This window comes from Chinchilla lanigera, unplaced genomic scaffold (assembly GCF_000276665.1).
Source record: "Chinchilla lanigera isolate Chin_1 unplaced genomic scaffold, ChiLan1.0 scaffold00049, whole genome shotgun sequence".
In the NCBI taxonomy this organism is placed as follows: Eukaryota; Metazoa; Chordata; class Mammalia; order Rodentia; family Chinchillidae; genus Chinchilla; species Chinchilla lanigera.
The window spans coordinates 7,783,894-7,811,690 of record NW_004955450.1 but is presented as its reverse complement, the minus strand read 5'-3'; the positions used below and the strand labels follow the sequence as shown (position 1 = coordinate 7,811,690).

General features: G+C 56.2%; 1 protein-coding gene across 2 annotated transcripts in view; it reads right to left on the bottom strand.

Moving 5' to 3' along the window:
• Itga11 (integrin, alpha 11) overlaps positions 1-27,797 on the bottom strand; it is a 92,407-nt gene that overhangs the window by 11,652 nt on the left and 52,958 nt on the right. Inside the window, exons 5-19 of one of the 2 annotated variants that reach the window (XM_013518950.1) lie at positions 26,345-26,459; positions 23,389-23,516; positions 22,306-22,454; positions 18,555-18,699; positions 17,826-17,991; positions 16,257-16,327; positions 10,738-10,882; positions 10,206-10,354; positions 7,201-7,341; positions 6,743-6,979; positions 5,833-5,963; positions 4,091-4,257; positions 2,989-3,131; positions 1,646-1,756; positions 612-697 (exon numbers count right to left, since the gene is read on the bottom strand). In XM_013518950.1, the coding sequence (XP_013374404.1) occupies positions 612-697; positions 1,646-1,756; positions 2,989-3,131; positions 4,091-4,257; positions 5,833-5,963; positions 6,743-6,979; positions 7,201-7,341; positions 10,206-10,354; positions 10,738-10,882; positions 16,257-16,327; positions 17,826-17,991; positions 18,555-18,699; positions 22,306-22,454; positions 23,389-23,516; positions 26,345-26,459 (2,084 nt within the window). The remainder of the gene's footprint in view (positions 1-611; positions 698-1,645; positions 1,757-2,988; positions 3,132-4,090; positions 4,258-5,832; positions 5,964-6,742; positions 6,980-7,200; positions 7,342-10,205; positions 10,355-10,737; positions 10,883-16,256; positions 16,328-17,825; positions 17,992-18,554; positions 18,700-22,305; positions 22,455-23,388; positions 23,517-26,344; positions 26,460-27,797) is intronic. The other variant, XM_005393676.2, reaches the window with a different exon arrangement.

Here is a 27,797-nt window from a genome sequence, read left to right as displayed (position 1 = left end):
TTTTTTTGGTTTTTCTCCGGTACCGGGAACCGAACTCACGACCTTGTGCTTGCCAGGCAGGCGCTTTGCGCTGAGCTAAATCCCCAGCCCCTTCCATGAGGTTTTGGATGTACTATTTTTTTTCTTTTTGAGACAGGGTCTTGCTCTGTAGTCCAGGCTGGCTTTGAACTCACTATGTAGCCCAGGCTGGCCTCACACTTGAAGCAGTCCTCCTGCAGCAGCCTCCCAAGAGCTGGGATTACAGGTGTGCACCATCACCCCTGGCACCTCAGTAGCTTTTTGTCAGGATCAGCAAGTTCAGGTGTCCAGCTGGGGCCCAGGGAGCCGCCTCAACTGGGGGCGGGAGGATGAGTGTCCAGAACACCAGGTGCCCTGCCTCCCCCGCTCTCTACCTGCTCTGTAGTTCAGATTCCCTTTGGGAGCACAGTTGCGAGGGCTGGGAGCAGAATCATTTTAACACAGCAGGGAACTGAGGCCACACAGGAGCTGCAAGCGGGACCGGCCAGAGCCAGGCTCCCGTTCAGCGTCTGATCCACGCTGCTTACTTATGAGAAAGCTGTGTGGGGAACACGCAGGCCCCGAGAGCCGCCAGCAGGGGAGGGGACACTCACATGGCGGTGGGCAGGTCACTCCGGGCGTCCAGCACCAGGTCGGGGACGCAGTGCTCATCCTCGTTGCAGCCGTTCCAGAAGGGCACCTGGGCCAGGGAAGCCAGGTGAGGGCGTCGGGAGGGGACCCTGCCCACCAGCAGGCTGATTATCCTGCTGCCCCCAGAGGCCACATTGCCACTTCTCCTGCACTTGCTTCTCACAGCTCAGCTCCTCCCTGGGCCCCTGGCAGCACGGCGCTCCCGCTGTGCCCGAAGCACAGTTCTGGTGCTGACCACCTGCTGCACGGGGCGAGGTGTCTGGGAGCGGGATGGAGGGCGAGGAAGACACAGCTGCCGCCCCGCACGCATGGGTGAGGTTGCTGCGTGAACAAGGAGCCATGGTGTGAGATGCACAGCAAACCAGAAGCCGCAGCAGTATGAGGAAGAGAAGAGGCAGAGAGGAGGAAGGCGGGTGGCCTTAGGTGCGGAGGAAGCTCTGAGGAAGTGACAGTGGGCCAGGTTCTGAAGGGAGACCGAGTGGATCAGGGAAGTGGGAAGTCCAGGAGGAGGGACAAGGCCCAGTCTTGTGTTCCGAGGTGAGCTTTTGGAGGGTGATTGGATGAAGGGGTGCTATGCTCATCAGTGGGTTCATCTGAAGAGTTCTCAGCTGAATGTGCCGGTAGGATGTGGGGCCTGGCTGGAGGTGTCTTTGGGGGTGTCCTAGGAAGGTGAACTCTTATTCCCACTCCTCCCTGCTCTCTGCATCCTGGCTGCCACGTGCTGAGCAGCTGTCCTCCGCTAGGCCCTTCCATCATGCTGTTTCCGCCTCGGAGCCGGCTAACCATGGACTGAGCCCACAGGAACTGTGAGGCAAATGAACCTCTCCTCCCGTAAACTGTGGTGTCAGGTATTTTGTCCCAGTGATGGGGAAGTAATTAAGGACCCTGGGACAGGCGGTGGAAAGGCATCTGGCTCTCCGGGTCTGGGTCTTGGAGAGGAGGTCAGGTGGGGGAGGGATGGGTGCCAGGGGTGTAGACCCTGCCTGCCGGGCCATACCGAGACTCTGAGAGTGGTGGGCCAGCCATCGTCAAGCACGGGGCCATGCTCTGGGTCCTCCAGAGAATACTCGACCGAGAAGGCCACTGGCTTCACATAGTCAGCAGTGTCCTGCGGTGGGGTGAGGACAGCGGGAGAGCAGAGAGGGGATCGTTATCAGCATCAGGACCCCTGCAGCAGAGCTTCTGCCTCCTACCCTGGGAGGGAGGGAAGGTGCCTGGGGACAAAGGTCCCCAACTCTGCAGGTGGCCAAGCGTGCAGGCGGCAAGCCCCTGCCTGAGCTGATGCCAGCCGCTGCCTGGCTGTTGCACCAAGCTCCTGCTCACCCTTAAAGGCTGGCTCCCATCCCTTCCAATGAAGGGAAGAAGCCAAAGCCAGAAGGTTTTGTGCACCGTCTCCCCTCAGAATCCCTGGGTGCTGGGGGTGCCCCGAGTTCCCGAGTCTGTAGGCTGGGGCAAGCTTGAGAATGCAGGCTTCTAATTGGTGCTTGGTGAGATCCCGAGGGGCCGGCCATGCGGGGAGGACTGTGACACGCGCCCCAGGACTGACGTTAGCAGGTAAGTGGATGTCTTGGGCCACCTTACTCTTCTGAGCCATGATTGTTGACCTGGGCCAGGGGAACTCTTGACTGTCCCCTGCCTTGGTCTCTGATGCTGGAGCTGTAGCCTGGGCAATTGGCTACCACCACCTCCTCTTCTCCTCTGGTACTAGGGATTGGGCCGATGGCCTTTGCATTAAACTATACCCTAGCCCTTTTAATTTTTTTTTTCCTTTTAAATTTTGGGACAAAAATTTTTTTGGGGGGACGGCTACAGAATCTCACTAAGTAGTTAAATTGCCGGGGCTGGGCTTGAATTTTCAGTCCTCCTGCTTCAGCCTCCCATAGTGCTGGGATTACAGGCGTGCGGCACCACAGCCAGCGGAGGCAAGCTTCTTGTCCTCTTCCACACACATAAAGTGGGCACCAGGCCACCACCCTGCTTGTGGTTTCCGGGTCTCTGCCACACTGGTTGCTCTACACTTCCTCCCGGCTTGTCCATGTGCGGGTCCCCCTTAGCTGGGGCCTGCAGCCCTCTCTTCTGAGCCATGGTGAGCTGGAGCCCCAGCTCTCTCCCTGGACGCCCCCAGCCCATCTCCCTCCTGGGGTTCAGCCCCTGCCAAGGATCCCGTGGGTGTCTGAGGAGCAGGTGGTGTGGGCACCGGGTGGGGTGGCGGTGTGCACAAGGCTGGACGTGCTGCCCTCTGGCTGCCCCAGGGTCCCTGCAGACTGGGACGGGGCTGGACACACTGGGCTCCTCTTCCATATGCAGGGCTTCACCTGCCGAGGGGACAGCTGGGCTCACCAGGACGTGGAAGCTGATCCGCTGGCAGTGCTCCTGGCCGGCGGAGAGCAGCGCGGCTCTGTTGGTGAACTGGTCACTGCCCTCGTCCAGGTGCGCCCGCGGCATGTAGCGCCTCTCGTCCATGGTGGCGTTGTACCTGATGCCTGCGGGAGGGGAGGGTCAGGGTCAGGGTCAGCGTTGCCCAGCCTCTCCCGTGTCCCTCCCAGGACCTGCTGTTCTTCAATGGCAGCCTCAAAAGGTCCACTTCCTCTAGGAAGCCCCTGGGCTGGCCAGGGGACAGCTGTGTCCCTTCCCCAAGGAGGCCCAGGAGGGCATCTCCATGCAGGAAGCCAGGCGTCCAGGGGGAAAGTTCTGGGGATGGGTACAGTGGCTCGGTTCTGGGGGTTCAGGCTGCAGTCTCCTCCTCTTCTGGGAAAATCTCTTGCTGGTTCTGGGAAAGGCTCAGTCCCTTGTCCTGTCTGCTAGCCAGGACTCAGGGTGCCCCAGCCCTGTGTCTTTTTTTTGTTTTTTGTTTTGTACCGGGAATCGAACTCAAGACCTTGCACTTCCTGGGCAGGCACTGTTCTGCCGTCCCTGTGTCTGCTTTCACAGATGGAACCTGGAAGGGCAGGGCAGGGCCACCCAGGACGCCTTTGTTCTCCTCATCCTGACACCCTTTCTTCCATGTCTGCGCCTGCTCCTCCTGCATCTTCTGCGGGGCAGCTGGGTCTGGACCTGTCACTGGGATGGCCTGGCGAGCTGGTGCAAACACTGGCCTCCGGTAGAAGGGCAGGTGCAGGAGGACGCTGCCTTTCGTGCAGGTGCCAGCCAGAGCAGTCCCTCCCACTCATCTGCGCTGGCTTCCAGCTTCTGCACCCCAGTCCTTGCCTTGAGCCCCGTGTTCTACCTGCACCCAGACTGTTTCCTCCTCCTCTGACCTCTCTGCTCACTGCCACCCTCATCCTGGCACAAGTCCCTTTTGTCCCCTGGTGGGAGAGCACCGCAGGGGCTTCTAGCACGTGGCAGGGGGCTCCAGGTGACAGCTGGTGCTTGGAACCCACACTGGGAAATCCCAGGCTGCAGAAGCAGGGAGGTGGGGGGCCGACTGGGGGGCCTGGCTTACCGACAGTCGCCGTCTGGAAATGGGGGGCCAGGAAGACGGGTGTGAAGCAGAGGAAGGCGGCCAGGCAAGTGGCGTCCCTGCCGCTGCGCTTGCAGTCCTTGTGGAAGATGTTGATCCTGGGCGGCTCGAAGCGCAGGCTGGCGTTGATCCGGACCACGGGCCTGGCCCTGGAGGCGGGGAAGGGCAGAGGCTCGGGCTGGGAATGGAGCGGGGCGACGGGGAGGGCTCGGCCCCAGAGCAGTGCCCATCTCTGTCCCCGGGCCACTGGCTGTCAACGGCACTGGTGTCCCTCTGCCTCTTCTGTCCCTGTCCCCAGCCCTGGACGTCCATCAGACTGAGTGGGAGCTTGAAAACCCCACCGACGAGCTGCTCCCAGCCCAGGTCCGATCAAAAGGGGCACAGGGTCTGCCCGTCTTCCTCCCACAGGCCCTGGCTCTCCACTGCATCCCCGGGTGGGTGGCGCGGTGGTCTAGATCTCAACAGCTGGAGTGTGGCTGAGTCCTTCCTGTGACATGGACCCGCGTGGGCTCCGTGCACGTGGGGCCCTCATTTCCTGTAAGGATTTCTGAGCCACATCTGTCCCGACCCCAGCTGTGGATGCCCGTCTTGTGCCTCGGGCTGTTTCCTAGGGGACCTGCGCAGTTCACATTGCTGACCTCATCATAAAATATTTGAGGACAGGAACACACCCACCACCCTTCTAAAAATGTAATTCAATTTAATTTTGTGGTACTGGAAATTGAACCCAGGGCCTTCATACTACATTTCACCTACAGCCCTTTTTTACTTTGTATTTTGAGACAGGGGTCTCACTGAGTTGCCCAGGCTGGGCTCAAACTTGCCATCTTCCTGCCTCAGCCTCCCAGAGTGCTGGGCTTACAGGTAGGTGTGGACCACCACGCCTGGCTCATCCAGCCCTTCTTGATTCTCTGTTAAAAATTGTATGAAAATTATGATTACACTTATAGAAAATTAAATGCAGGCAGAAAGCTTGGGAGGAAAATGTCAAAATACCAGTGGTGAAGATGATGAGGGAGTGGTGAGTGGATTTTTCGTTAGTTTACAAATTTTCTCTATATTTATGATGAAATATATCTCATCGACACATGGAAAAGACTAAAATTAATATTTCTTTCCTTAAAAGTAGCCAATGCATGGTAAAATACATATCCTTGTAGAAAATACTGCAATGGATCCCTGAAGGGGTTTGGAGGACAGAACTTCTTGAGTCACACAAACAGTGTCCCACACCAGGGGGCAGGAAAAGGTATTTTCAACTGAGAGAAAGATGTCCAGTGTACCCCTTGAAGTACTTAAAAAGCTGAGTGGAAGAAATGCTCCTGAGCTGAGCGTGGTGGTGCATACCTATAATTCCAGCTCCCAGGAGGCTGAGGCAGGAGGATCGCTGTGAGTTTGAGGCCAGCATGAACTACCCAGAGAGACTCTTATCTCAAAAAGCACACACACACACACAAAAAAAGAAAAATGAAATGCCCCTCAAGCCAGAGCTTTTAGATAAACTCCAAGGGTTTCGGCACACTAAATTGGTCCAAAGTCCCAGGAGTCACTGGGAAGAGGAACGTGGACCTCAAGATAACTCACGGGGGTGCCCTGTGGTCAGAACGGGGTTTGTCTGGTTGACAGTGGTTACAGACGAGGGATGGAAATCCTGAAGCAAGTCCTTTACACCCTTTCCCCATGGTGGACCAGGGGGCACCTGAGTCCCAACCCCCAGGACCTACCACAGAATCACAGCGTTGCCCAGGGCGCCCACGGCCAGGTCCACCAGCCCGTCCTCATTGAGGTCCAGTTGCCCGTGGATGCTGCAGCCGAAGTACTGCAGGCTGGGAGCCAGCTCGGAGGCCGCGATTCTCTGCAGAGAGAGGACAGGGTGGGGCCGGGGTGGGCAGGTGGCCGCCGGGGCAGGGAGGACAGACACAGCAGGAGCCGGGCCGGTCTGCTCGAAGCCACCAGGAGTTTCCCACACCCCAGGCCTTTGTGGCACCTTGAAAGCCATTCTTTTGGGTTAAAATATTACGTCCTAAATGAATTGCCAGCCAGGAGAGGTACAGGCCTGTAAGCCCAGCACTCTGGAGGCTGAAGCGGGAGGATAGCAAGTTGGATCCCGGCCTGGGTAACATACCAACACAGTGACAGCCTGTCTCAAAATAAAATGCATATTTAAAAAAGGCCTGGGGACATAGCTCCATGTGAAGGCTCTGGGTTCAATCCCAGTACTGCCCCCTGCAAATCTCCATACAGTGTTTATGCATCATGCTGCCTGCGGGCCACCCACCAGCACCTCAAAGCTTAGTATATTTATTAGAGTATTTTACTAATAAAGTATGTGGCAAAATGATGATCCTGCGGGGGGCAGCGGGACCTGAGGCGCTTGGCTTGGAGGGTGTAAGGTCCACTTCATTGAGGAAAAGCACAGATGCCAGGGCGGGGCTGGTGGGGTGTGGTTCAGTACCTGGCTCTGTCCCGGGCTTGACATTGCGAGGACAAAGGTGGCTGAGAGAGGGTGCAAGGGGGGGGGTAGCATGGGAAGACACCAGGCGCCCGCGTCTCAGTTTCCACTCAGGCGAGCGGAGCTGGCATGGACGTGCTCCAAGGTGCCCGGTCCTTTGCCACCCCCTCCCAGAGCCGCACCTGTGCGGGCGTCTTCAGGATCCCACCGCGGGCACCACGGAAGATGTAGATGACGCCCTGGTGGCCGTCCTCCAGTGGGGCGCCCACCACCACGTCGTTGTAGGAGTCCTGATTAAGGTCCCGCACGGAGGCGATGCACGCGCCGAACCGGGTGTTCTGGTAACTGCTGGAATCCTTCAGTGTCCCGTTATACACGAACCGGCTCTGCAAGGCCACGCACGGCCCGAAAGGAAGGGCCTAGGCAGCTTGGCAAGGGCTCAGGGGTCCCCGTCTCCTCTGTCTGCTGCTGCAGCACCCTCCCCGCGCTGCTCCCCGGAGTCCAGCGACAGAGGAGCCCCGTGCCCCGCCCCCGGCTCTCCCAGGCAGGCACCGGCCTCGCTAGGAACCAGGCTCCCTTGTGGCCACCCAGGCCAGTACAGGGCTCAGGCGCCCCCAAGTGCCCACCGGGCTGGCAGTACCTGTCTCAGGTTGTACACGTACACCTTGCCCCGCTCGCGGCCCTCGCTGAAGTACATGGGCGCCCCCACCAGCAGGACGTCGGTCACCCCGTCGTCATTGACATCCACGGAGGTGATCTCACTCCCGAAGTAGGAGCCTATCTGTGGCACGGGGGACGGGCAGGGATGAGGGCTCTCGTCTCGGACCATGGAGAAGCCAAGCCCGGCCTGGACTCAGGGTTTGGGGTCCCCATGGGCCCCCCTTTCCAGGCCCTTCCTTTGTCTCCTCACTGCAGTCTCCCCCGCTGTGTGTGTGTCCTTGTCCCTTTTCCTCCTTGTGTTCACTGGGTCCCCTTCTTCTCTGCCCTCCCCTACTCTTACGCTCGTTATTGGACTATTTTGGACCGTTCATTCCAGCAGGAAGTGATGTACCCTAATGGCAAAAAAAAAAGAACGCCAACAAAGTACGAAGAGAATGAAAGTTTCCCCTCGTGCCAGTGTTCAGCCATCACTCCCGTGAATGTTTTGGAGGATTTTCTCCCAGCCTTTCTCCTGAGCCGAATTGCCCATTCATGCATGTGTATTTTTGCATTTTTATAGGTTGGGATGATGCTCCACCCACAGTATAGGTACTGAGGCTTTTTTTTTTTTTTTTTTTTTTTTTTTGAGACAGGGTCTCACTATGCAGTTCAGGCTGGCCTTGAGCTCACTTTGTAGCCCAGGCTGGTCTTGAACTCACAACAATCCTCCTGCCTCAGCCTCCTGAGTGCTGGGATCACAGGCGTGCACCACCACGCCCGGCAGGTACTGGGTTTTAAAGATAACAGTGTGTGGTAAACCTTTTCTCCCTGACCTACTTTCTCCTACAGCAGGGTCTCCGGTGATTCCTTGGGGCTCCGTGTTAGGCACAAGCCCTGCTGTACCCAGCCAAGCGCCTGTCATTGGACAGTTAGCCGGTTTTTAAGCTTTACTGTCACAAATCTCTCTGGTTTGTGACTTGGGTGGCGAATGACAGTTCCTCCCTGGATGCTGACACCGCCGCGTCCTCTCGGTGTGGGGCTGCCGGGCTCCCCACCACTTCCGAAACCTGAAGGTCCCCGGCTCCAACTCCTGCCACCTGTCCCGCCTGCAGCAAGTCCCACCTGGCATTGGTTACCACCCCACTGCTCCCCGACTGCTCCCCGACTGCTCCCCTGGGTGTGGCACCTCTCAGAGGGGCATGGGCACCCCATAGGTTGGTCCCTAGCCTGCCCCAAGGCACTAGGCTAAATCCATGCTGTATGCTTGTGTGTGAGATAAGACCGTGCAGGTCTGTCCCTGCCTGGGCCTCTGTCGCACCCCTGCCGCCAGAGCTGTGGCCCAGCTCCGCCTGCCCATTGGTCCTCTTTGCCACAAGGCCCAGGCCCTGGCTGGGGCCGAGCTTCCCCCGCACAGCTTCACCGGGTGCATCGTCTGCCCGTTCCTCACAGGCAGCGCCTGCCACCGCTCGGCTCCCAGCGGACGTTCACTTCCCCTGTGCCACCCTGGCTTCCCCAGCCACTCGCTGCGGCGGGTGCCCCTTCCTTGACGTGCCCACACACCACACCCTCCCTCCAGCATCTGCTCCCTGCCTGGGAGCTCACGGGACCTGGCACAGGAGGGACTTCATCAGTCCTTCGAGTCACATAGGGAAGGGGGAGGCCCTGCCCGGATAGGAGTCGCAGTTGTTCCGTTTTCTTTCTTTGTTTTTTCTGTGCTGGGGATCAAATCCAGGGCTAGAACACGAGTCAAGCGCTCTGGCCCTGAGCTGTCCGAGTCAGGCTGTCTCATTTCGCAGAGGAGGAACCTAAGGTCTGAGAACTCGAGTTACTGCCCAAAGCCAGAGGCCGATCCCCGTCCAGCCGGGTTTGTCTGACACCCAGGCCTTGGACCGGCCAGGCAGGCAGGTGGAGGTGGAGGTGGTGGCCTGAACCCCAGGGGTGGAAGAGGAGCCGCAGGACAGTGGCAGGACAGCCGGCAGGACTCAGTCCCAGCAGGGAGAAGCCAGTCCTCATGGGAGTGGTGACGGCGCAGAGCAGGAGGGCTGGCGACAGCAGGTAGGGAAGACCCTGACAGGGCTCAGCTCCGGCCCGGGGCACTGGGACACAGCCAGTCAGGAGGAGCGAGGCCTGGGTTGGGGACGCTAGGGTCAGGAGGCGGCACAGTGCCAGAGAGCCCTTCCCAGGCCTGGACCCTTTGCTTGCTCCAGCCATGAACCTGCCCTGTATCTTGCAAAAGCCACGCAGCTTCCCAGGACCAAAGATTTCTTGGGCACTGCACTGATTTCCAACCTTTTCTTTTTTGGCATCGGAGACTACACCTAGGACCTTTGCACTGAGCTGCACCCCCAGCCCTTTAATTTTTTTTTTTTTTTTTAAATTTTGAGACAGAGCCTTGCTAAGTCCTTAAGTTGTCCAGGCTAGACTCAAACTTTTGATGCTCCTACCTCAGCCTCCTGGAACACAAGGTTATAGGTGTGTGCCACCAAGCCCGGCTTCTGACACTTTCTTTAGCACAACTTTCCCATGTGTATCCATGACTGCCCAACACAAGACTCTGCGACATGGTCTGGTTGCAAACCACACCCAGGCAGGCAGTGGCATTGGGAGTGTACCCACTCCACATTGACACCATCCCAGGGAAAGGGAAGGAGCTGGCACCCTCTGGGTGGACACAACTGCTGGCAGCAGGAAGGTGGCTGGCGGAGGGTGATCGCCCCAGGACGCCTTGGGGGGACGGTAACCAGATGCTGCCTGCAGCCTGCGCTCTGCGAAGGCCAGTGGGAGCTGGCAGCGGCAGCAGAGGTTCGGCCAGTGTACCAGAGGCAAGAGGACCAGGACATAGGGGTGAGAGTCCTCCCCAGTTCTCCAGGCTTGTGGGTATTTCAGAGCAGTAACAAATGCTATCCCAAATCACCTCCAGCTGCACCATGCACGACTGGATGCTCCGGTTGGGGTAACGCCTGGGGCCTGTCCTGCCCAGAGGGAGAGCCCCGTGCGCCCCGTTACCTGCTCGCCCCGCAGAGCCTGGTGGATGGTGAGGGTCCGGTTGTTGTGCATGGTGAACAGGATGACTTTGCCCGTGTGGTTGAACCGGGGGGCTCCAGCCACGTACACCCGCCCCTGCCTGGAGGACACGACCGATGTCACCGTGTACCCTGCCACGGGAGGAAACAGGCTGGTCTCTGCGCCGTGTCCGCGGCCGGCCCTGCGAGGGCCCAAGGAGAGGCGCGAGCTGTCTCCCCGTGGGCTCTCTGCTGGCCTTGCCCTTGTCCTGGGGACCCACCGGGTGCTGTGACCCTGCAGGGGCTGGGCGCTCTGAAGACACCGTGCTGGAAACACACGGCAGGGGGAGCCGCGTGTCACTCGCTCTTCCGGTTCACGAGGAGGCTTTTATGTGCCAGGCGTGGTGCTGGCTGGAGAGTGGCTCGGGCCTCCTGTGCCCAGGCCCAGATGGCCCTTCAGGGCCAGCACACAGCCGGCCCTTCACCCCGTTCGTTCTGCAGCCCCCTTACCCCGTCCTGCACCCCTCGGGCCTCACCCAGGTACGCGCCGTGGTTCTTGAGCTCCTCGGGGAACTCCTTCAGGTAGGACTCGCGCAAAGGGATCACTTTGCCGCTGCTCGTCTCCTTCAGCACAGCCCCGTTCCAGTCGTAGGCGCCCACGGCACCCAGCAGAATCCCGTCCTGGCAGCAGGAGGGAACGCGTCAGATTCGCAACTGGGGAAGCCTCCGCCAGCCACGGCCTCCGCTGTTCACCGTGGAGCAAGCTCACTCCCTGCAGGGACGCTAGGCTTTGTGTGAGCCACGGACACCGAGCTGCCCCAGCCCACCCTCAGCACAAACAGTCCACCACTGGGTCCCCAGGGTGGGGATTTAGAAAAACAGGACATTCTAGACAGTAGTGGTGAGACTAAGCCACGCGTGACCCAGCCGGTTGCTTGCTATCATTGAACGCTCTAAAAGGTTCACCATCACTGCTTTAGGGTAAACTCCAAATCCAAGACCAAACCTGCCTCCTGCTTGGGCTTCAAAACCCTTTAGGGTGTCACCCCCTTTCTTGTGACCACCTTCAGAATTCCTCTCGGTGTCTGAGTTGCCCTCCTGTGCAAATCCTGCTCCGATCCCCGCACCCTATACATGTGTCCCTAAATGCCATACTGCACCCCATAAATGTATATGGGTCAATTGTCCCCTCCTCACAGAGCTCAAAGATACTAAACAAGTGTTCAGGGAAACACGCAGGTGCAAACCGTGGCAAATGCCGCCACAGGGAGCCACAGTCATTCGGCTTGGGCTGGGGGTCAGGAGGCTGTGGAGAGGAAGTGATGTTTCCCTAGCCACTGAATGCTGGGTTGGGCCAGAGGGTAGTGGGGATGAAGGGAAGCGAAAGGGCCAGGAGCAGCTTGTGCAAAGGCCCTGAGGCTGCAAGAGGTCAGAGCTTTTGCTTTCCAGGAACTGAAAGCTGTTGGGTGGGGCTGGATCTTGGAGTGAGGGATCAGAGTGGCTAGAAATGAGGCTAGACAGGTAGGCAGGGCCACATCTGGGACAGCCAGCACCCCTGGGGCTGGGGCTTCTTTCCTAGGGTTTGGAAGGCCTCATTCTACCTTCCAGGAAGAGGGCATTTCTATGTTTCTGAGTCCATGGGCATTTCCTGAAGTCTGGGTCCCTTTGCTCCTGGCCTATCCCTGCCCCTGCCCCTCTACCATCCCACCATAAAAACCCACAAAATAGTGGGGCATGGGAAGACCCAAGGGTGTGAGTTAGCAGGGCTACCAGAGTCCCTGGGGTCACCCTGGCCATCTAGGGATGTGGCAGCGGGTCTGTAGTCCGGAGTTGAGCTTTTAAAGCATAGCAGGTGATGTCACTGTGCCTTGCTGGTTCCTGGGCAAAGCTGATCTTTCAAAGGGTTCAGAAAGGCCAGCTCTTGGGGCTGGGGATTTAGCTCAGCGGCAAAGTGCCTGCCTGGCAAGCGCAAGGTCGTGAGTTCGGTTCCCGGTACCGGAGAAAAACAAAAACAAAAAAAACCCAAAAAACAGAAAGGCCAGCTCCCTGGGGTAGGCCAGAGAAAGCAGCTGCTGAGGCTGAGAGGCTAAGGGACGCCAGCTAGGGAACAGTGTGTCCGGGAGCTGCAATATACTGTACAGTAAGACTGAGAGGTCATGGGGCCATCCTGAGGGGGCCTGTAACAGCCCACGGCATGGCGCGCAGGATGCCCAGCTGCGTGGCTCCCAGCCGGCCGTATGCCTGGCTTCCCCCGCCCGGCTCTTCCACATTTTGCCCCCCTCACCCAGTGCTGGGGTCCCCTGGCTAGGAGATTGTGACAGCCTGAGGTTCCCCCGGTGGCCTTCACGTCCCCACTTCTCCCAGCACCCTCTGCTGCCATGCGGCTGTCCCTGGCCCACCCTTGGAAACCCCCTCTTGGAAAAGACCTCCCAGCTCTGGGGGACAAAATGGCATAAGATGAGGGACAGGAGCAAAACTGGAAGCTGCATCCAGACAGGACTTTGAGGAACTTGAGGGTGTTTTTCTCGTTTATTCAACTCAAATCCCCGATCAAAATCCCAGCTCAGCATTTGACTTGCTGTGTGCCCTTGGGCAAGTCCCTTACCCTCTCTGACCATATCCCCTAAGCCTATGCCAGGCCATGTCCCAAGCCAGGCAGCACAGTCCTGGGCAGTGCCTTCCGGCCAGGCTAGGTTTGGCCCGTGATGTGTGCCAGGGTCCGGAAGCACCGCCAGGGCCCAGGGTGAGACTCCCTGGCCTGGGGTAGAGGGGTACTCTCTTTGTACCTGGTCCTGGTCCCTTTCCTTGATCCGGGGGAGACTGAGGGTGCAGGGAAAGAAGACTCTGATGGGCTGACTGGGTAAAGGACAGGCTATTTTGGGGGTCTCAGGAGAGGGACCAGCTGAGGGAGGGGTGGATGCATAGCAGGGTTAGGAAAAGATTTCAACAAAAACCTATTTGATTTATTGTAAGTCCCAAAATGAACCTTCGGCCCCAAACCTTATGGAAATACCCCTTATTTCCACAGATATTTCTCAGACATCTTCACAAAGTCTGAAGTTCAGAGAGGTTAAGTGGTTTGCCTGAGCCCACACAGCTGGGCAGCAATGGGGTTAGGATAGGACACAGACACCAGTAGCCCTGCCTTCCACTTATCTTGGCTTCTGCCAGGCTCTGCCGTGGGGCCAGGTGGAGGTGGGATTGGCGGTCCTTATGAAGGAGGGTGGGCTTGAACTTGAAATCCTCCTGTCTCAGCCTCTTGAGTAGCTGCAATTATAGCTGGGCATCACTGAGCCCAGGTAGGTCTTCTTTTTTATTAAATCAGATGTGTGAGACTAATGCAAATGCAGAACTCATAGGAAAAATCACACTACTGGGGCTCCAACTTTGGAGGACCTTTGATAATGACCAGCAGCCTTCACTACCCATACCCAGCAGGGCCTGCGGAAAGGCCCAGGCGGGGTTGCGAGGCTGGCCAGGGAATACGGAGGCCCTTGACCTTGGCCTGCTCTGAACCTGCACAGGGTGATCCCATTGGGCATGACATGCAGGAAGGGAGACCACACCCTTACATCAGAGAGAAAGAAAAATGATCTTTCCAGTTTGGCGGGTGGCCAAGGTTTTATTGTAGACAAGCTCCACTCTTACAAAATTACTGCTTCCTTCTGTAAACTTGTGGTGTTGGGGCAGATTTACGGACTTTGGGGTAGGAGGGTCGACGTCAACGCCTGCTGCGGAGCCCAGCCATGGCCAGTGGGCACTGTTTATTTGCAGTCCTCTTCCTGCCTTTGCATCCAGCCTGCAGGCCCCGGAGTTACAGGTTCCTCCGTCTACTTCCCTTTTGGAGGGAGGGCTCCTTCCTGCAAGCTTTCTAGCAGAGTCATAAAGCCTCTTCTTGATTACCCAGTTCACAGGGAGCTCATCACCTACCTCTGCAGGCAGCCAGCACAGTAGAGCTGCCCCCGCTCTTAGTGACTTTTGCGTTCATTTCCAAACGTTGGTGAAACCGTTGGCTTCAAAATCTATTCCAAAGCTTGACCGGGACTCCAGAGTTAGCCTTCGTGATGGTAATTCTTGGAAAATGCGCTCTTTTCCCTGCATCAAGACTAGAGTTTGTTGAGTTTGATTCCTGGTACCAAAAAAAAAAAAAACCCAAAACAAAAAAAAGACGAGTTTGTGACTGCTTGTGGCTCTGAGCTTCTGTCATCATCCTGTGGCCTGTGGCCGTGGGCTCTGCAGTGGCCAGGTGATGTCTTGGGGTCCACTCTCCACCTGGCTCTGGTCCTCTTTTCTGCTTTGACCCTTGCTGGAAAGGACGTGATGAGAAACCCGGCCTTTCCTCTGCTCTGCGGGAAAGTTCGATGGAGGCGCCTCCCTCAGGGTGGAAACGTTTTCTTCTCCTGTCACCGAATAGACCCAGGAAGCCTGCGGCTCTGGCACATTTGCAGGTAGCAGCTGCCAGAGGCCATCAGTGCCCACATCTGGAGGAGGGACCTAAGTCTCCCTGGGAACAGGGACCCCCCTTGGCTCAGGGTCTCTGAGAGCTGAGGCACCCGGCTCCTGGGGACGGGATGGCCAGCGTGATGGCCGCAGCCTCTGTGCTCTAAGACAGCAACCTCACGGCCGGCCACAGTGCCCGGCAGCTCGCCGCCACAGTGCCGCTCCTTTGCTTTCGGGAGGTTTTCTTCGACCCTGCTCTTGGAACGGAGCACTGCTGATCCGGACTCTTGGCGGCAAGAATCAGCGCCTTTGCATGCTTTTGTTGCATTTGACAAGTGCTGGTTGCATCACATTGCATTTCCTCGTTGCATTTTCTAAGCAACCAGGACGCCAGAGTTTGGGGGCAGGGCCCGTCCTGCCAGAGCACAGGACTCGCCGTCCCACCTCATGCAAGGGGATGCTCTCGCCTCCCTGTGCCCACCTCCCCACGCTGGGACTGTGTGCTCCTGAGCCTGGGGCACCAACACCGCTCTTCCCGTGCCCAGCACGGGTCCCAGCACAGAGAAGGCGCTGGAAAGCCTGGCAGGTCCGGCCCACTCAGACCAGGTAGCTGTCACCATGCACAGACCTTGAAGGGTTCCCGGGAGCAGGAAATAGGTGCAGGGATTGCCTGGTGCGCAGGCCCTGGGCCGTTTCTGCGCCAGGGCAGCTGTGTTTGCATCTTGCTGTGTTCAGGACTTGACACATGCGCGTGTCCAGACGCAGCTCAGGAACACGAGTCCGAGTCACGCTCCTGTCCACCTGTCTGCTGCATGGCATGTGTGCACCTCGCTGCAGTCTAGGTTCTGACTCAGAGCCCCTGAGTTCTCCGCTGTCTCGGGGAGCAGCTGCTTGGTACAGAAGGGATGGCGGGGGCTCGTGTTTCTCTCGGTAATCTTCCTCCGGTGGGTCACTTAACCTCCCTGTGCTCGGTGTCTTTATCTGTACCCTGGGAACAAGGACTCCTGCCCTGTGTATTCACAGGCTAAGGACATCTCGGTGGGGGGATGGGCCAGTAACCTCAGGCACCAGGGTAGACACGAAACCGGGGTCCCTCCCTCTGGGGCCGGGCCACTGGGAGCCCTGCAATCCAGCGCTGTGCGTGCACATGCGGGGTGAGGTCCATGCATCCATCTCCCAGAGCTGGGGCCCCTGAACACCCTCCCAGCACGGACGCGGGGCTGCGCCAGGCCGCCTCGGGCACTGCGCTGCAGAGGTGCGTGCAGTTGCCTCTCACGCCCGCAGAGCTAGCTTTTGCACCAGGCTTTGTGGAGTGAAGAGGACCCTGCTCCCGGAGGGAAACGTCCCCACGAGCGTCCTGCACAGTGTCCCTCGGGTGGGACTAGGGGCTTCGCTGTCACTTCTGAAGAGGCCGGGACAGATGATATAAATAAGGTGCGGATCTTGACTTTGCTTTTCCCGCCCACAGGAGATGCTGGAGGCACAGAGCCCAGGCAAGAGCGAAGGAGAGGGTGCATAGTCCTCCAGGAGGGGGTGACTATGCCAGCCAGGGGTGCTGGGGAGGGCAAGAGGGCGCACTCGAGAGGCAGAGGGAGAGCGGCGCGGCACCCCTTACCTCCACCACGTGCGAGGAGAAGCCCGTCTGCGACATCTCCAGCCCAAAGGAGGTTTCGTTCTTGTTGGTGCCTAAAGCAGGGGCAGAGATGGCGTGGCGTTAGCCCCGTGCCACGTGGTGTTAGCCCCGTGCCGCGCGGCCTAGCTCCGGGCAGCACTCCGCGCACGCTTCCACTTCCTGGCGCGTCTCTGGGGACAGTTGGGGGTTCCTTTGAGGGGGCCCTGAGGCTGAGGCCTGCAGGCCATCAGCATCCCCTGCCCTTGTCCCCGGGTGCTTTCCAGGTAGCACGGTGAGTGGTCGCTCACTTCTGAAGGGGCCTGGACGAGCCAGGTTACAGGGAATCGGCTCCGCAATGACCACGGAAGTGGGGGGATCAAGAGACTGCACCGGACAGCGGACATGTTTGGAGAGAGAGAACTCACGCTTTGTTCATCCCTCTTATGTACCAGTTCTGGTTCCGGCTGCCTGCGGAGAGCTCTGAACACCAAGCACTCCTCAGGAGGGAGACCCGTCACCCCGCAGTTCCCCACAGGGAACCCCACGGGTGCCCAAAGCAGGGCCCACTGGAAGGATGCTCTGGTCACCCAAGGCCACCATTTAGGGAGAGGGGTGTTGCTTTTGATATTTGAGCTCTGATGTGGGTGTCAAAGCTCACCCTGTGTCTTCATCTATCAATCTATCCAAGAGCCATGCTAGTCTCCACCTGGGTGTTATTTCCCATGCAAGCAGACTTCTTGGGCTCTGGGACCCTGTCTCCTATATCTTTTTATAACCCTCCCACAGGCTCAAAGCCCAGGTTGGAAGCAGCTGAGATAGCAGTGCATGGTGCACATGAGATCCGTGCACAGCAAAATGGGGCTTGAATCACAGAGCGAGTCAATGGGAAGGTACCCCACAAGGCCAGTCTGGTGAGCCAAGACGCAGTAGCACATGGGGACCCAGTGATCTGGGATACGGAACTAGAACCAGGAGGCTCAAACTAGGTGCCAGAGAAAATACAGGGTACGCGGTGAAATCTGAACTTCAGATAAACAATGCATAATATTTCTTTTTTTTGTGGTACCGGGAATTGAACTCACGACCTTGCGCTTGCCAGCCAGGCGCTTATGCCACTGAGCTATATCCCCAGCCTGTAATGCATAACATTTCAGTATAAGTCTGTCACAAGCATTTTTGTTTTCTTTTTTTGAGACAGGGTCTTGTTATGCAGTTAGGCTGGCCTTGAGCTCACTATGTAGCCCAGGCTCTTCTGGGAGTGCTGGGGTCACAGGCACGTGCCACCGTATCCTGCTCACAAGCACTGTATTTTATATCCGCCAAATCTGGCAGCCCTGGTTCAAAGCCCGCCACTTGCTAGGTGTGGGGGCCCAGCTTCCTGTGGAGTAGAATGCAGAGCCTATGGGTGCCACCGTCTTTTGGGGCTGTTCATAAAGCGGAAGCCACACCCAGTTGTTGACATTTTAACTAAATGAGGACTCTTGCTAAGCACTTCCGCTTTGCGGGCTTGGATCTCCCTCCGTGGAGTCTGTCTTCCATAAGCTCAGGCTTGCAGTGGCCCATAAAGCTCACCTTCCAGGCTGAAGATCCTTTCCCCCAGGGCATCGACGATGTCCTTTAGGGCCGCCTCGTCGGTGACATTGAAGAAGTGCTTGTCATCAGGGTCGCTGGCGATGTATTTGATTTCATTTAGAAAAGTTTCTGGATTGATGCCCCTGCGGTTGTAGTAGCCCAGGACCTAGCAGGAAACAGGCAGGGACGGCAAAGCAGGACATGACGCAGCCCTCCTCGCCCCCTGACACCCCAAGACCCTTGACCTGGGGGGCTCCGGTGGGCTGCGGCCAGGAGCAGCCCTTGAGATGCCCCTCTGCGGCCTGCAATAGATTCTCTTGCAGGGGCAGCACAAGGCTCCTGGGGTTCTGGGAGCTGTGAGGCTTAGGGGTGTTTTCCAGCTTTTGAGATTTCTGAGACTTCCTGGTAAAGGAAGGAAAAAATAAGCCCGCAATTGTTAAGGCCAGGCCCAATTAGCACTAAAGCAGGGTCTTTTGTGTGTGTGTGTGTGTGTGGTACTGGGAATTGAACTCATGACCTCGCGCTTGCCAGGCAGGCACCGTGCCACTGAGCTGTGTCACCAGCCCCACAGCAGGGTCTAACCTTGTCCTGTAGAAGAGGCTGAACGAGAGGCCCCTCTGAGGCCCTGGAGCCTTGTCAGGCTGGGAAGACGGCCCTGGAGTCGCCAGGGCTCCGTGGCCTCTGGGAGCAGCCAGCAGCCGGTGGTGGGGGCGCGGGGACAGGACTTACGGCCACAGCGTATCTCGTCACGTTGTCCCTCTCGCTCTGCTGGATCACCCTCTCCAGGTCGGGGCTGTCGTGGGACTCGCCGTCCGTGATGACGATCATCACCTTCTTGGCCCCTTTCCTCCCGCCCTTCTGGAAGGCCTCGGAGCTGGAACCCAGGGTAGGAGCCGGTCACGGGAGAGGTGAGGGCGGGGTCGCCCCAGAAGCCACAGCTGGGTCCCTTGGGCAACAGGGCAGGCCAACACCTTGGGAGCTTGGGTGAAAGCCGAAGCAGTGGTGACACCCAGGTTGCTCTTTCCCCAGCTGCTTGGATCTGCATGTTTTAGTTTATTTTGGTTTTCTGAGGCAGCATCTTGCTATGTAGTTCAGGCTGGCCTTGAACTTGTGCTGATCCTCCCGCCTCAGCCTCCCAAGTGCTAGGAGAAGAAGTGTGTGCCACCATGCCTGGCTTCTGCAAACTTTTAAAGTGACGTTAAAAAGCCCCTTTGGAGCCCTGATCTTGTTGTTTTGGGCAGGCAGGGGGGATGAGAAGGACATGAGAAGAGAGTTTGGAGGCAGGTAGTGACCTTTAGGGCAGCTAAATTAGTGCCTCGCAACCCCAGTTGCATGTTAGGATCTCTTGGGGGAGTTTAAAAGAAATATTGAGATCAGACTCTTGGGGCTGGAGGTGCTGGCCTGGGTGTTTGTAGCTTTTAAAAGTTGCATACCATTTGCTAAGGACCAGGAAGGCGAGGGGCAAGGTGACTGAAGGAGCACACAGCTGGCCGTTCCTGGGTGTCAGGAAGCCCGACAGTGCTGGTTTCTCTCACTGGAGCTGCGTGCTTCCATTTTGGGGAATATTCAATATCAAATTCACAGAAAATATTTCTCTTACTTTTTACCGTGTTTTCATCACCCAGAACCTGAGTGCAGCCCATTTGCTGGGCCACCGAGCCCAGAGGACGCAGGGTGGGCCCAGTCACACCCAACCTGCTAACGGAGCCCTGAGGGCTGGTGCCGGGTCTTCCAAGCATGGGAAGCTTTTGTACGGTGGCCAACACTCTTCAGGCCTTGGGCTCTGAGAAGGACAGGCGCAGTCTCCTCCAAGAGTTGGGCTCAGCAGCTTGAATTTCCAAAAAGGATCCCAAACTAAACGGGACTCTTAGACTCCAGGGTGACTGCTCGAGGGTCCAACCTGTGCTGAGGCGGAAGGACGCCTCAGATTTGTAAGATTCGGTAAGACCAGAAGGCTGGGGGTGGAGGTGCCTCTTGTGCTAGGGTCTGCTGGGGAGCTGCTGGGTGATTTGGGTGTCGAGGAATTCATGAGACCTGGACAAAGTTAGCTCAGGATTCCTTGCACCACCAGCCAAGAGGAAAAGCCGTCTGCTATGGTCTTAGCAATGCTTCTGACATCCTGGAGGTGTGCACCTAGAAAAACCCTCTAATTTCAGCACAAGCTGTGGCCTGAGGGCCGATCCAGGTTCTAGACACTTTCCTGACCTCTCTGAAGGGTCAGGCCCAGCGAGAAAGCTCCACACAGAAAGACACATGGCAGGGGAAGATCGGCTGTTATACAGCAAAGGAAAATTTCAGGCTCACGTTTCCCACCAGCGGGGCGGTGTGAATGTTTATGCACCTGTGATAGTGCAGTGGTCAGCAGGAGCACCAGATTTTCTGCCGGGGTTCTGTGTTGGGTAAAGGGACTCGGCTTTGTTCCTGAGTATGTGAGATTATCAAGTCCTGGGGAGTAGTGAGAGCTTTGTATTCACAAGAGATTTCACCAAGGTAGAAACCAGAGTGAGCCGTGGACGGGCAGAGTGTGTCACGGTGCCACGTCTGTACTGCTTGGCACCTGCCTGGCTCTGACTTGTCTCAGAGGAAGCCCAGCCCGCTGGGCACCTTCTTGTCCAATCCCCACCAAGTTAGGGTCAGGATTAACAGCCCTTAGAGCTCCTCTGTTGGTCTGGGGGCTGGAAGACCAAGGCCAAGGCCACAGGTTACCATCTTCGTACCCACCCAATCCTTTGGCCTGGATCTTTGCCCTTTAGGAGGTTCACAGAAAAAAGAATAAAACTCATCCTGAATAACAAGAGAAGGGAGAAAACTTTTCACTTTAAAAGGCACCAGCAGAGTTGGGAGTAGTGGCACAAGCCTGTAATTCCGGCACTCTGAGAGGCTGAGGCAGGAGGATCCAAAGTTCAAGGCCAGCTTGGGCAACCTGGTGACTCAGGGAGAGCGCCCTGGGTTCAATCCTCAGGACAAAAAAATAAAAGAGCAATTGTGGGATATGCACTTGGAAGGTCAGGATGTCAAACTTCACCTGCAGCCCCAGCAGTGCGTGTGAGTCAGGGGTGGTGTAAACTACCTGGTGAGTCACACCAGCGGAATCAACCCGAGGTTGGTGGGCTGCAAAATGAGACCAAAATAGAGGGTTTCATCCCCGTATGAGTCAGCTCGCTTCCCTCTGGCAAAGTCACAGTGGTGGTGACGAGATTCTTTTGTCGCTCAGCTGCTTCGCAAGGGCCAGCTGGGGTCTCAGGTCTGCGCCCCATGGTGGCCCCACAGCAGAACGGCCAGTTCCTCTGAGACAAGCACCAGAGCTATCCTCCCACCGAGGAATGAGTGCTCACCCAGGAGAAGCTCGAGGGAGTGTTATCAGCAAACAGAAATACACTCGCTGAGCAGTGACTTAATCATAAAGAGTTGTGGGGTTGGAAAGATCTTCATCTTTTGACCACATGAAATCATGGTACAGCTAAGTGGCTCCTACACTGCGGGTGGGATTTTGTTCAACAGATCACCTAATGCTGAATGAGGTGGGACGGTAAGTTCATAGCGCTGTGGTCTCCAGGAGAACTCACACGCATGCATGTGAAGTTTAGATGTTTAAAATCTAAATGCCTTTGGGAGAGTTGACTTAAGCATCCGGGCCTTGGCTGAGGAGACCTTGAGGAATTTCCTTTGAGTTTGGCTAACTTCCCCAGCGTCAGTCGAGAGTTGAAAGCAACGACAGTGTTACGGGAATGACACATGGCCTTCAGGGGGGACAGCACCTAGAGATAGCGCTCATCTGTATGAGCGAGTTCTGGTGTGAGTTCTCAGAAGCCTGTCTCTGCACTTTCAGATGTTCGATTTCACTGTTTCTTCCACAGAGAGGTTCTGTCTTTACGAGGCCTGTACTTTTATAGTGTATCTGTGGCAGAATGTGTTTTCCAAAGTGGGCCGGAATAATATCTTCCCAATGCCCTTTTGCAAGGTGACCTTGTTGTTCTGCCATCAAAAGGCACAAATTCTCTCCCCCGCAAACCTGGCTTGGCCTTAGTAACTTGTTCCACCAGTAGGATGTCACAGGCTGGGCCTTCTAGGCTAGGGCACAGGCAGCCTCCCAGGTCCTGCCTGGGTCTCTGGGGAAGCTTGCTCTTGGGACAAGTCCCCTTCGGGTATCACGACATGAGCAAAACAAGCCACATGGCCACGTCCACCCAGGTCCACTGGGCACCCCCTTAGCACCCTGCCACAACAGCTGGTCATGTGAGCGTGCCGTCTTGGATGTCCAGCCCAGTGGAACCTTCAAGTGACACCAGCGCCAGGTGACACAGACTGATGCCACAGGAGAGAACCCAAGACAGGCCTGATAGCTGGGCCCAGCCAACCCCTAGAACTTTGAGGAATTAATAAAACATTTTTTCAAGACACTACATTTGGGGTAGTTTGTTACGCAGCAGTACGTAACTAAAACAGTATTTGAGATCTCTCTCTCTTTTTTTTTTTTTACCGAGCAAATTCAATGCCAAATGCTGTCCGGGTCTCTGTTCCTCCTCTCTGCTCTATGTGACTGGCAGCTTCCACCACATCCTTGACAGACCTGTAGTCGTTGAGGTGAAACTCATGGACCACGTCTTCTCCATACTGAACCACTCCAACCTGAAGGGCAGAGGAGAAGGAAAAAGAACGTCCTCCTTCCTGAAACTTAGACGTACGGCTGTGGCGGTTCAGGAGTAAGGAGTCATCTTTCCCAAGAAGTAACTAAGAGCCCAAGGAAGAAGGTTCTGGAAAGTTCTGGAATAAACAGATGGCCCTATGAATGGGGGGTGCATACAGAGTAGAGACTGGGATTTAGGGGAAGGCCCCATAGATTATGTATCTTATTGAGTAGAGCATAGAAGTTCAAAATATCAGGAGCAGAGTGGGTGAAGGGTCTTGGTGAAGAGGTTCTGCCATCCCCAAGGTTGATAAAACAACAAGTTTTCCTTTTTTTTTTTTGGCTTTTTGAGACAGTGTCTCACTATGCAGTTCAAGCTGGCCTTAAGCTCACTTTATAGTCCAGGCTGGTCTCGAACTCACAAAGATCCTCCTGCCTCAGCCTCCCGAGTGCTGGGATTACAGGCGTGCGCTACCACGCCCGGCTACTAATAGCTTTCCTAATAAACAAAAACCCTTAATGACCTGTGGCAGGGATCCAACAAAAAATGTTACCATGGAGTGGGCCTACGGGGTTGCCTTGGGGCAAGTGTCCTTCAGATACTGGGTGGTCATCCCCGACACCCTAAAAGATGGCCTTCCAGGGTAGGGGGAACCCATCACTTCATGAGAAACTCTGCTCCCTTTTTAAAAGCTCTGCTTGTTAAAAGTCATTTCTTAGAGTGACTTGACATCATAAAGTGACTAACCTAGAAAATGAGGCCTCCCCAAACTATCCTCCACGTGTCTGCCAGGGATGGGTGCCTCGGGGCCTCAGCCTTTCCCCTACACACCCTTAAGCATGCCAAGATGCCTCCCGACCTCCCAGCACAGCCGGGGCCATGGCTCAGGGGTTCTCTTCCGAGGGGGCAGCGGCGACCTCTGACCGACAGCTCACCTGGATCTGCCCTGGGCCGATGTAAAACTTCTTCAGGATGTTGATGAGGAAGTGCTGGACCTCCACCCAGGGGTAGATGCTGTTGGAGCCATCCAGGACAATGACGATGTCCATGTAGGTCTGGCACCCTGGGAAGGCGGGACATGATCATGGCCACCCAAGGAGCCAGGGTCTGCCAGTCTGCGATTTTGTCATTTTCAAAGGACGATAGAAAAATGACTGCATGCGTGAGTGCGTTCCCTGAGCTGGGCATTTGTTCAGGCGACAGGGAGTAAAGAGCTGAGAGTTCCTGGCTGTGTCCCATTGCTCTGTGGATCGTTTGAACCAACCTCACTGAAGCCCGGACAGCTCTGCTCTGGATCAGGGGCTGACCCCGCTGAGGGTCCCTGCTCCCGAGGCAGCTGGCCCTGCCCAAGCTAGATCCTCATCCTCTTATCCTTCCCTTGCAGCCCAAACTGTGGATTTCATTTTTTAGGACAGAGGTACAGTGTCAGGGCCAGGAATGTGGATTTGGCCTTAGACTGCTTGACTCCTGGCCTTGCTACTCCCTGGCTTTGTGACCTGGGGGAGTCACTTAAGGTCTCAGCCCCAGTTTTCTCTGCTTTAGAGAGGCTTCACCGTAAGTAGGAGACAAGAAGGACACGATTCTATAGGGCTGTGCACAAAGCAATGGCCCAGGACGTCTTGGCTGATCCTACTTTTTCATTTTTTTATAAGCAAAGCCCTGACTTTACACAGCTGTGACATGGGATTGCGCTCCAGGTCTTTATCTCCGCCTCTGAATGTAACACTTTCTTTATATTCTTATAATATTCATACTAAATGGAAAGGAGTCCTAAAAATCAGCAAGGAGAATAACAAATGTGAAAAAGAACAACCTCTTAAAAATCTAAGCACTCTTTGCCGACAGCTGGCCGCGCTGGAACGGGGCACGCGCTTTTCAGCTGGACATCTGCTTATTTTTACTGGTGAATTTTCACAGTGTTATAAAGTCTACCTCACATCAGTGCTGGCGCTGGCCACTGTTGTCCTTGTGTTGTGAAGGCCGCCGGTGCCTGGCTCCGCGCTGTCGGGCTGAGTGGGGTGGGTGGGCCGGAACTCTGGGGCCTGAGGGGCTCGGCGTTTTGTGGGGGCATCATGGGGCATTTGCGTCACCCGGACACTCAGCCCTTGCAACTTCAGGCTGGGTGCAGCGTGTGGGTGCCTGCCTGAGCCCCACAGACTTGGCCTTTGCCAGTGCCAGAGCCCTGCCTGGTACAGATGGCCGCACTGCGGACCGAGACCAGCTCCTTGGATCTGTGCGTGGGGTCTGGGATTCTTTTACAGTTTCAACCATTTTTGATATCAGAACGAATTCATTATCATTGATTTCTTTCTTATAATTTTAATTATTTATTTTTGAAATTTCAGTTTTTAGAAAAGGTATCTTGGGGAGAATCTGCCTTTGGGCCTGAGTATAAGGAGTCCTCAAAAAGCTAAAGACAGACATTGCTTTGGACCTAGCTAGTCCCCTAGGAGATATCTTCCCAGCAGAGTTAAAGACACCACATGAGAGTGACCCACACAGCCCCGTGTTTATAGCAGCACAGCTTGTAACAGGTAAATCCCGGAAGTGGCTTCTCCGTCCATCAGCAGATGAACAGAGAAAAGAGCATGCACACCCAGTGGAGTACTACTCTGCCATAAAGAAGAAAAATGTGAGTCATTTGTCAGAAAATGGATACGCACGGTGAGAGCATAATGCTCAGTGAGATAAACCAGACACACCAGCTTGAATATCACATGCTTTCTCTTACAGGAGAAACCCAAACTATAAACAGAGCACACAAAAAGAAAACGCGGAGATAGCTCCTTCACAAATGGGCAGGGGATGGAGAGGTGGAGGGAAGAGGGGTCGGGGACGGTAAGAAGATGGGAAGAACTGAAGGTGCTGTGCGCACGCACCGGCTCTCAGGAGGAATGTACGGTAATCATCAGGTACTGCACATAGGGACTCCGAAAAATAAAAATTAAAAACGCCGTGGTGGAATCCTCCCTTGGGGAACATGGGTTAGGACCTATAGCGGCCACCCTGGAGCCCGCAGGTGCTAAGCGGCCAGGGCGGGGCTGCGGGTCAGCCAGGTCTGGAGGCCTCCACGGCAGAGGTGCCCGGAGGCTGGCCTTGTTACATCTCGGCCGGGAGTGGACAGCAGCTCTTGGGTTGTGACGCCCCCTAGAGGGCACCGAGGTGCCCTGACCTCCCCTGGGCGCCAACGCCCCACCCCCACCTCCCAGCCCCTGCTGGCCGGGTGCGTCCTCCCCTCCCCAAGGCTCCGCCTCTGCCTGCTGACTGAGCTATTGTTTGCGGAGTGGCTGCAGGCAGCCAGAGGCGCTAATCCCTTTCCTCTCATAAAGCGGCCCCAGCTGCTGGGTATTCAGCCCGGAGGAGACTGAGGCTCAGGGCCAAAAGTCTGGCTTTCCCGAGGCAAAGCCTGACTCTAACTCCCCAGGTTTTCTTGCGGGTGGAGGGGGTTGTGTTCCATCAGCCACAGGGCAAGCTGGGCTGAGCAACCTGAGGCCCTCGAGCACTGAACTGGGATAAGGATTACTAAGGCTATTTCTGTTCTTAGCCGTCCTACAGGGATCCTGCACTGCACAACTTCAAGGAGCACCATTCACACTGTAGTCTAAGTGAGTGGCTCTTTCAGAATGGAGCCATGTACAGTTTGGCTGCTGTACACGGTGGCTTGGCGACTGCTTCTATGCTCAGGGTTTTTGTGCTGAGCACCCCCTGATGCCAGGGCAGACCTGATAGCCTTAGGCCATTTGGGGGAGGCCCAGCCAGGGGCAGTGACCTCCCTGATTATCCAGAGGGCTGGGGCAGGGCTTCCTGGACATCACAGGACAGCCGTGGTCAGAGCCCAAGCCTCTGGACTGCCCTTGCCCAGCCTGGGCCTGCAGGTCTGAAGCCACTTACTCTGGAGGGCTGGCGCCACCGTCTTGGAGAACCGGAAGTTGGCGTTGACTCTGGAGCACATCCCGGTGGTGTAGTAGGAGCTGCCGCATTCGTGAGACCAGAGCGGGCTGCAGGCCTGAGAAGCACAGCGCGAGGGCGGGGCTCAGAGGGTCAGGACCCGGCGCCCCGCGGCGTGACCAAGGCAGACTGCCCTGCCTGAGTGCCGGGTCACAGGGCTGACAGGGTCTCCGTCCCCCGTCCTCTCTCGGTCTCGGGTGGAATAAGGACAACAGGTTTGGAATCCTCCTCCTTTGCGCCTTAGGCCGTGACTTGCCCCTCCCCTGCCCACCGCCCTGCCCCGCAGGCTCCGCGACAGCCCTCTTGGGTCACTAACTGGCTCCGAGGTCTGCAGAGGTCGCCTGAAGGTCGTTACTGGGCAGTCTTCCCTGACTGTGTCCCAACAACTTGCGGGGACTCTTACTAGAGAAAGAAGAGAATGTCCCTCTCTGTCTATGACATTAGCCACCAAGGTGGCTGTCATCCGGCCCTCCCCGAAGGATGGGGCGAGGGGTTTCTCTCCAAGGCAAGGGACTTGGAAGTGAAAGCCCAGCTCTATGCTTGTCTGTCAGTCCTGCCATCAGAACCCCCGGGCTAAACTGCATGCTGTAATTGCCTGTGGTTTGGGGGAGTAATTATTCTCCCAAACCTTTCCTTAATTTTTTTTTGAGAAAAGTGTAATTCAGGCTGTCCTGGACTCACTATGTAGCCCAGACTGGCCTCAAACTCACAGTGATCCTTCTGCCTCAGCCTCCTGAGTGCTGGGGTAACAGGCATGCGCCACCACACCTGGCTTAGCTTTCTGCTTTTAAAAAGTTGTATATTAAAGATGCTGTTTTATCTGTGTATTTTGCTGAAGCTGCTGTGAATTATTTTTGGAACTATGGAGGGAATAAAGAATCGCAGGGTGGATAGATGGATAGAAAGATGATGGGTGGATGGATGATGAAGGGTGGTGGATGGATTGAAGAAGGGGTGAATAGGAAGAGGGACAACTGAATGGATAGCTAGATGTGTAGAAGGATAAATGCATAGATGGTGGATGACGAATGGGTGGATGGATGATGAAGGGTGGTGGATGGATTGAAGAAGGGGTGAATAGGAAGAGGGACAACTGAATGGATAGCTAGATGTGTAGAAGGATAAATGCATAGATGGTGGATGACGAATGGGTGGATGGATGATGAATGGGTGGGTGAATGGGTGGATGATGAATGGATGGACAGATGGATGATGGGTGGATACAGGAGGAATGGGTAGAAAGAGATGACTGAATGGGAGGATGAGTGGGTGGCTTGTTGCATGGATGGATGGGTGGATGAATGGATGGATGGATGGGTAGATGAATGGATGGATGGATGGATAGATGAATAGATGGATGGATGAATGGGTAGATGACTGGATGGATGGATATGTA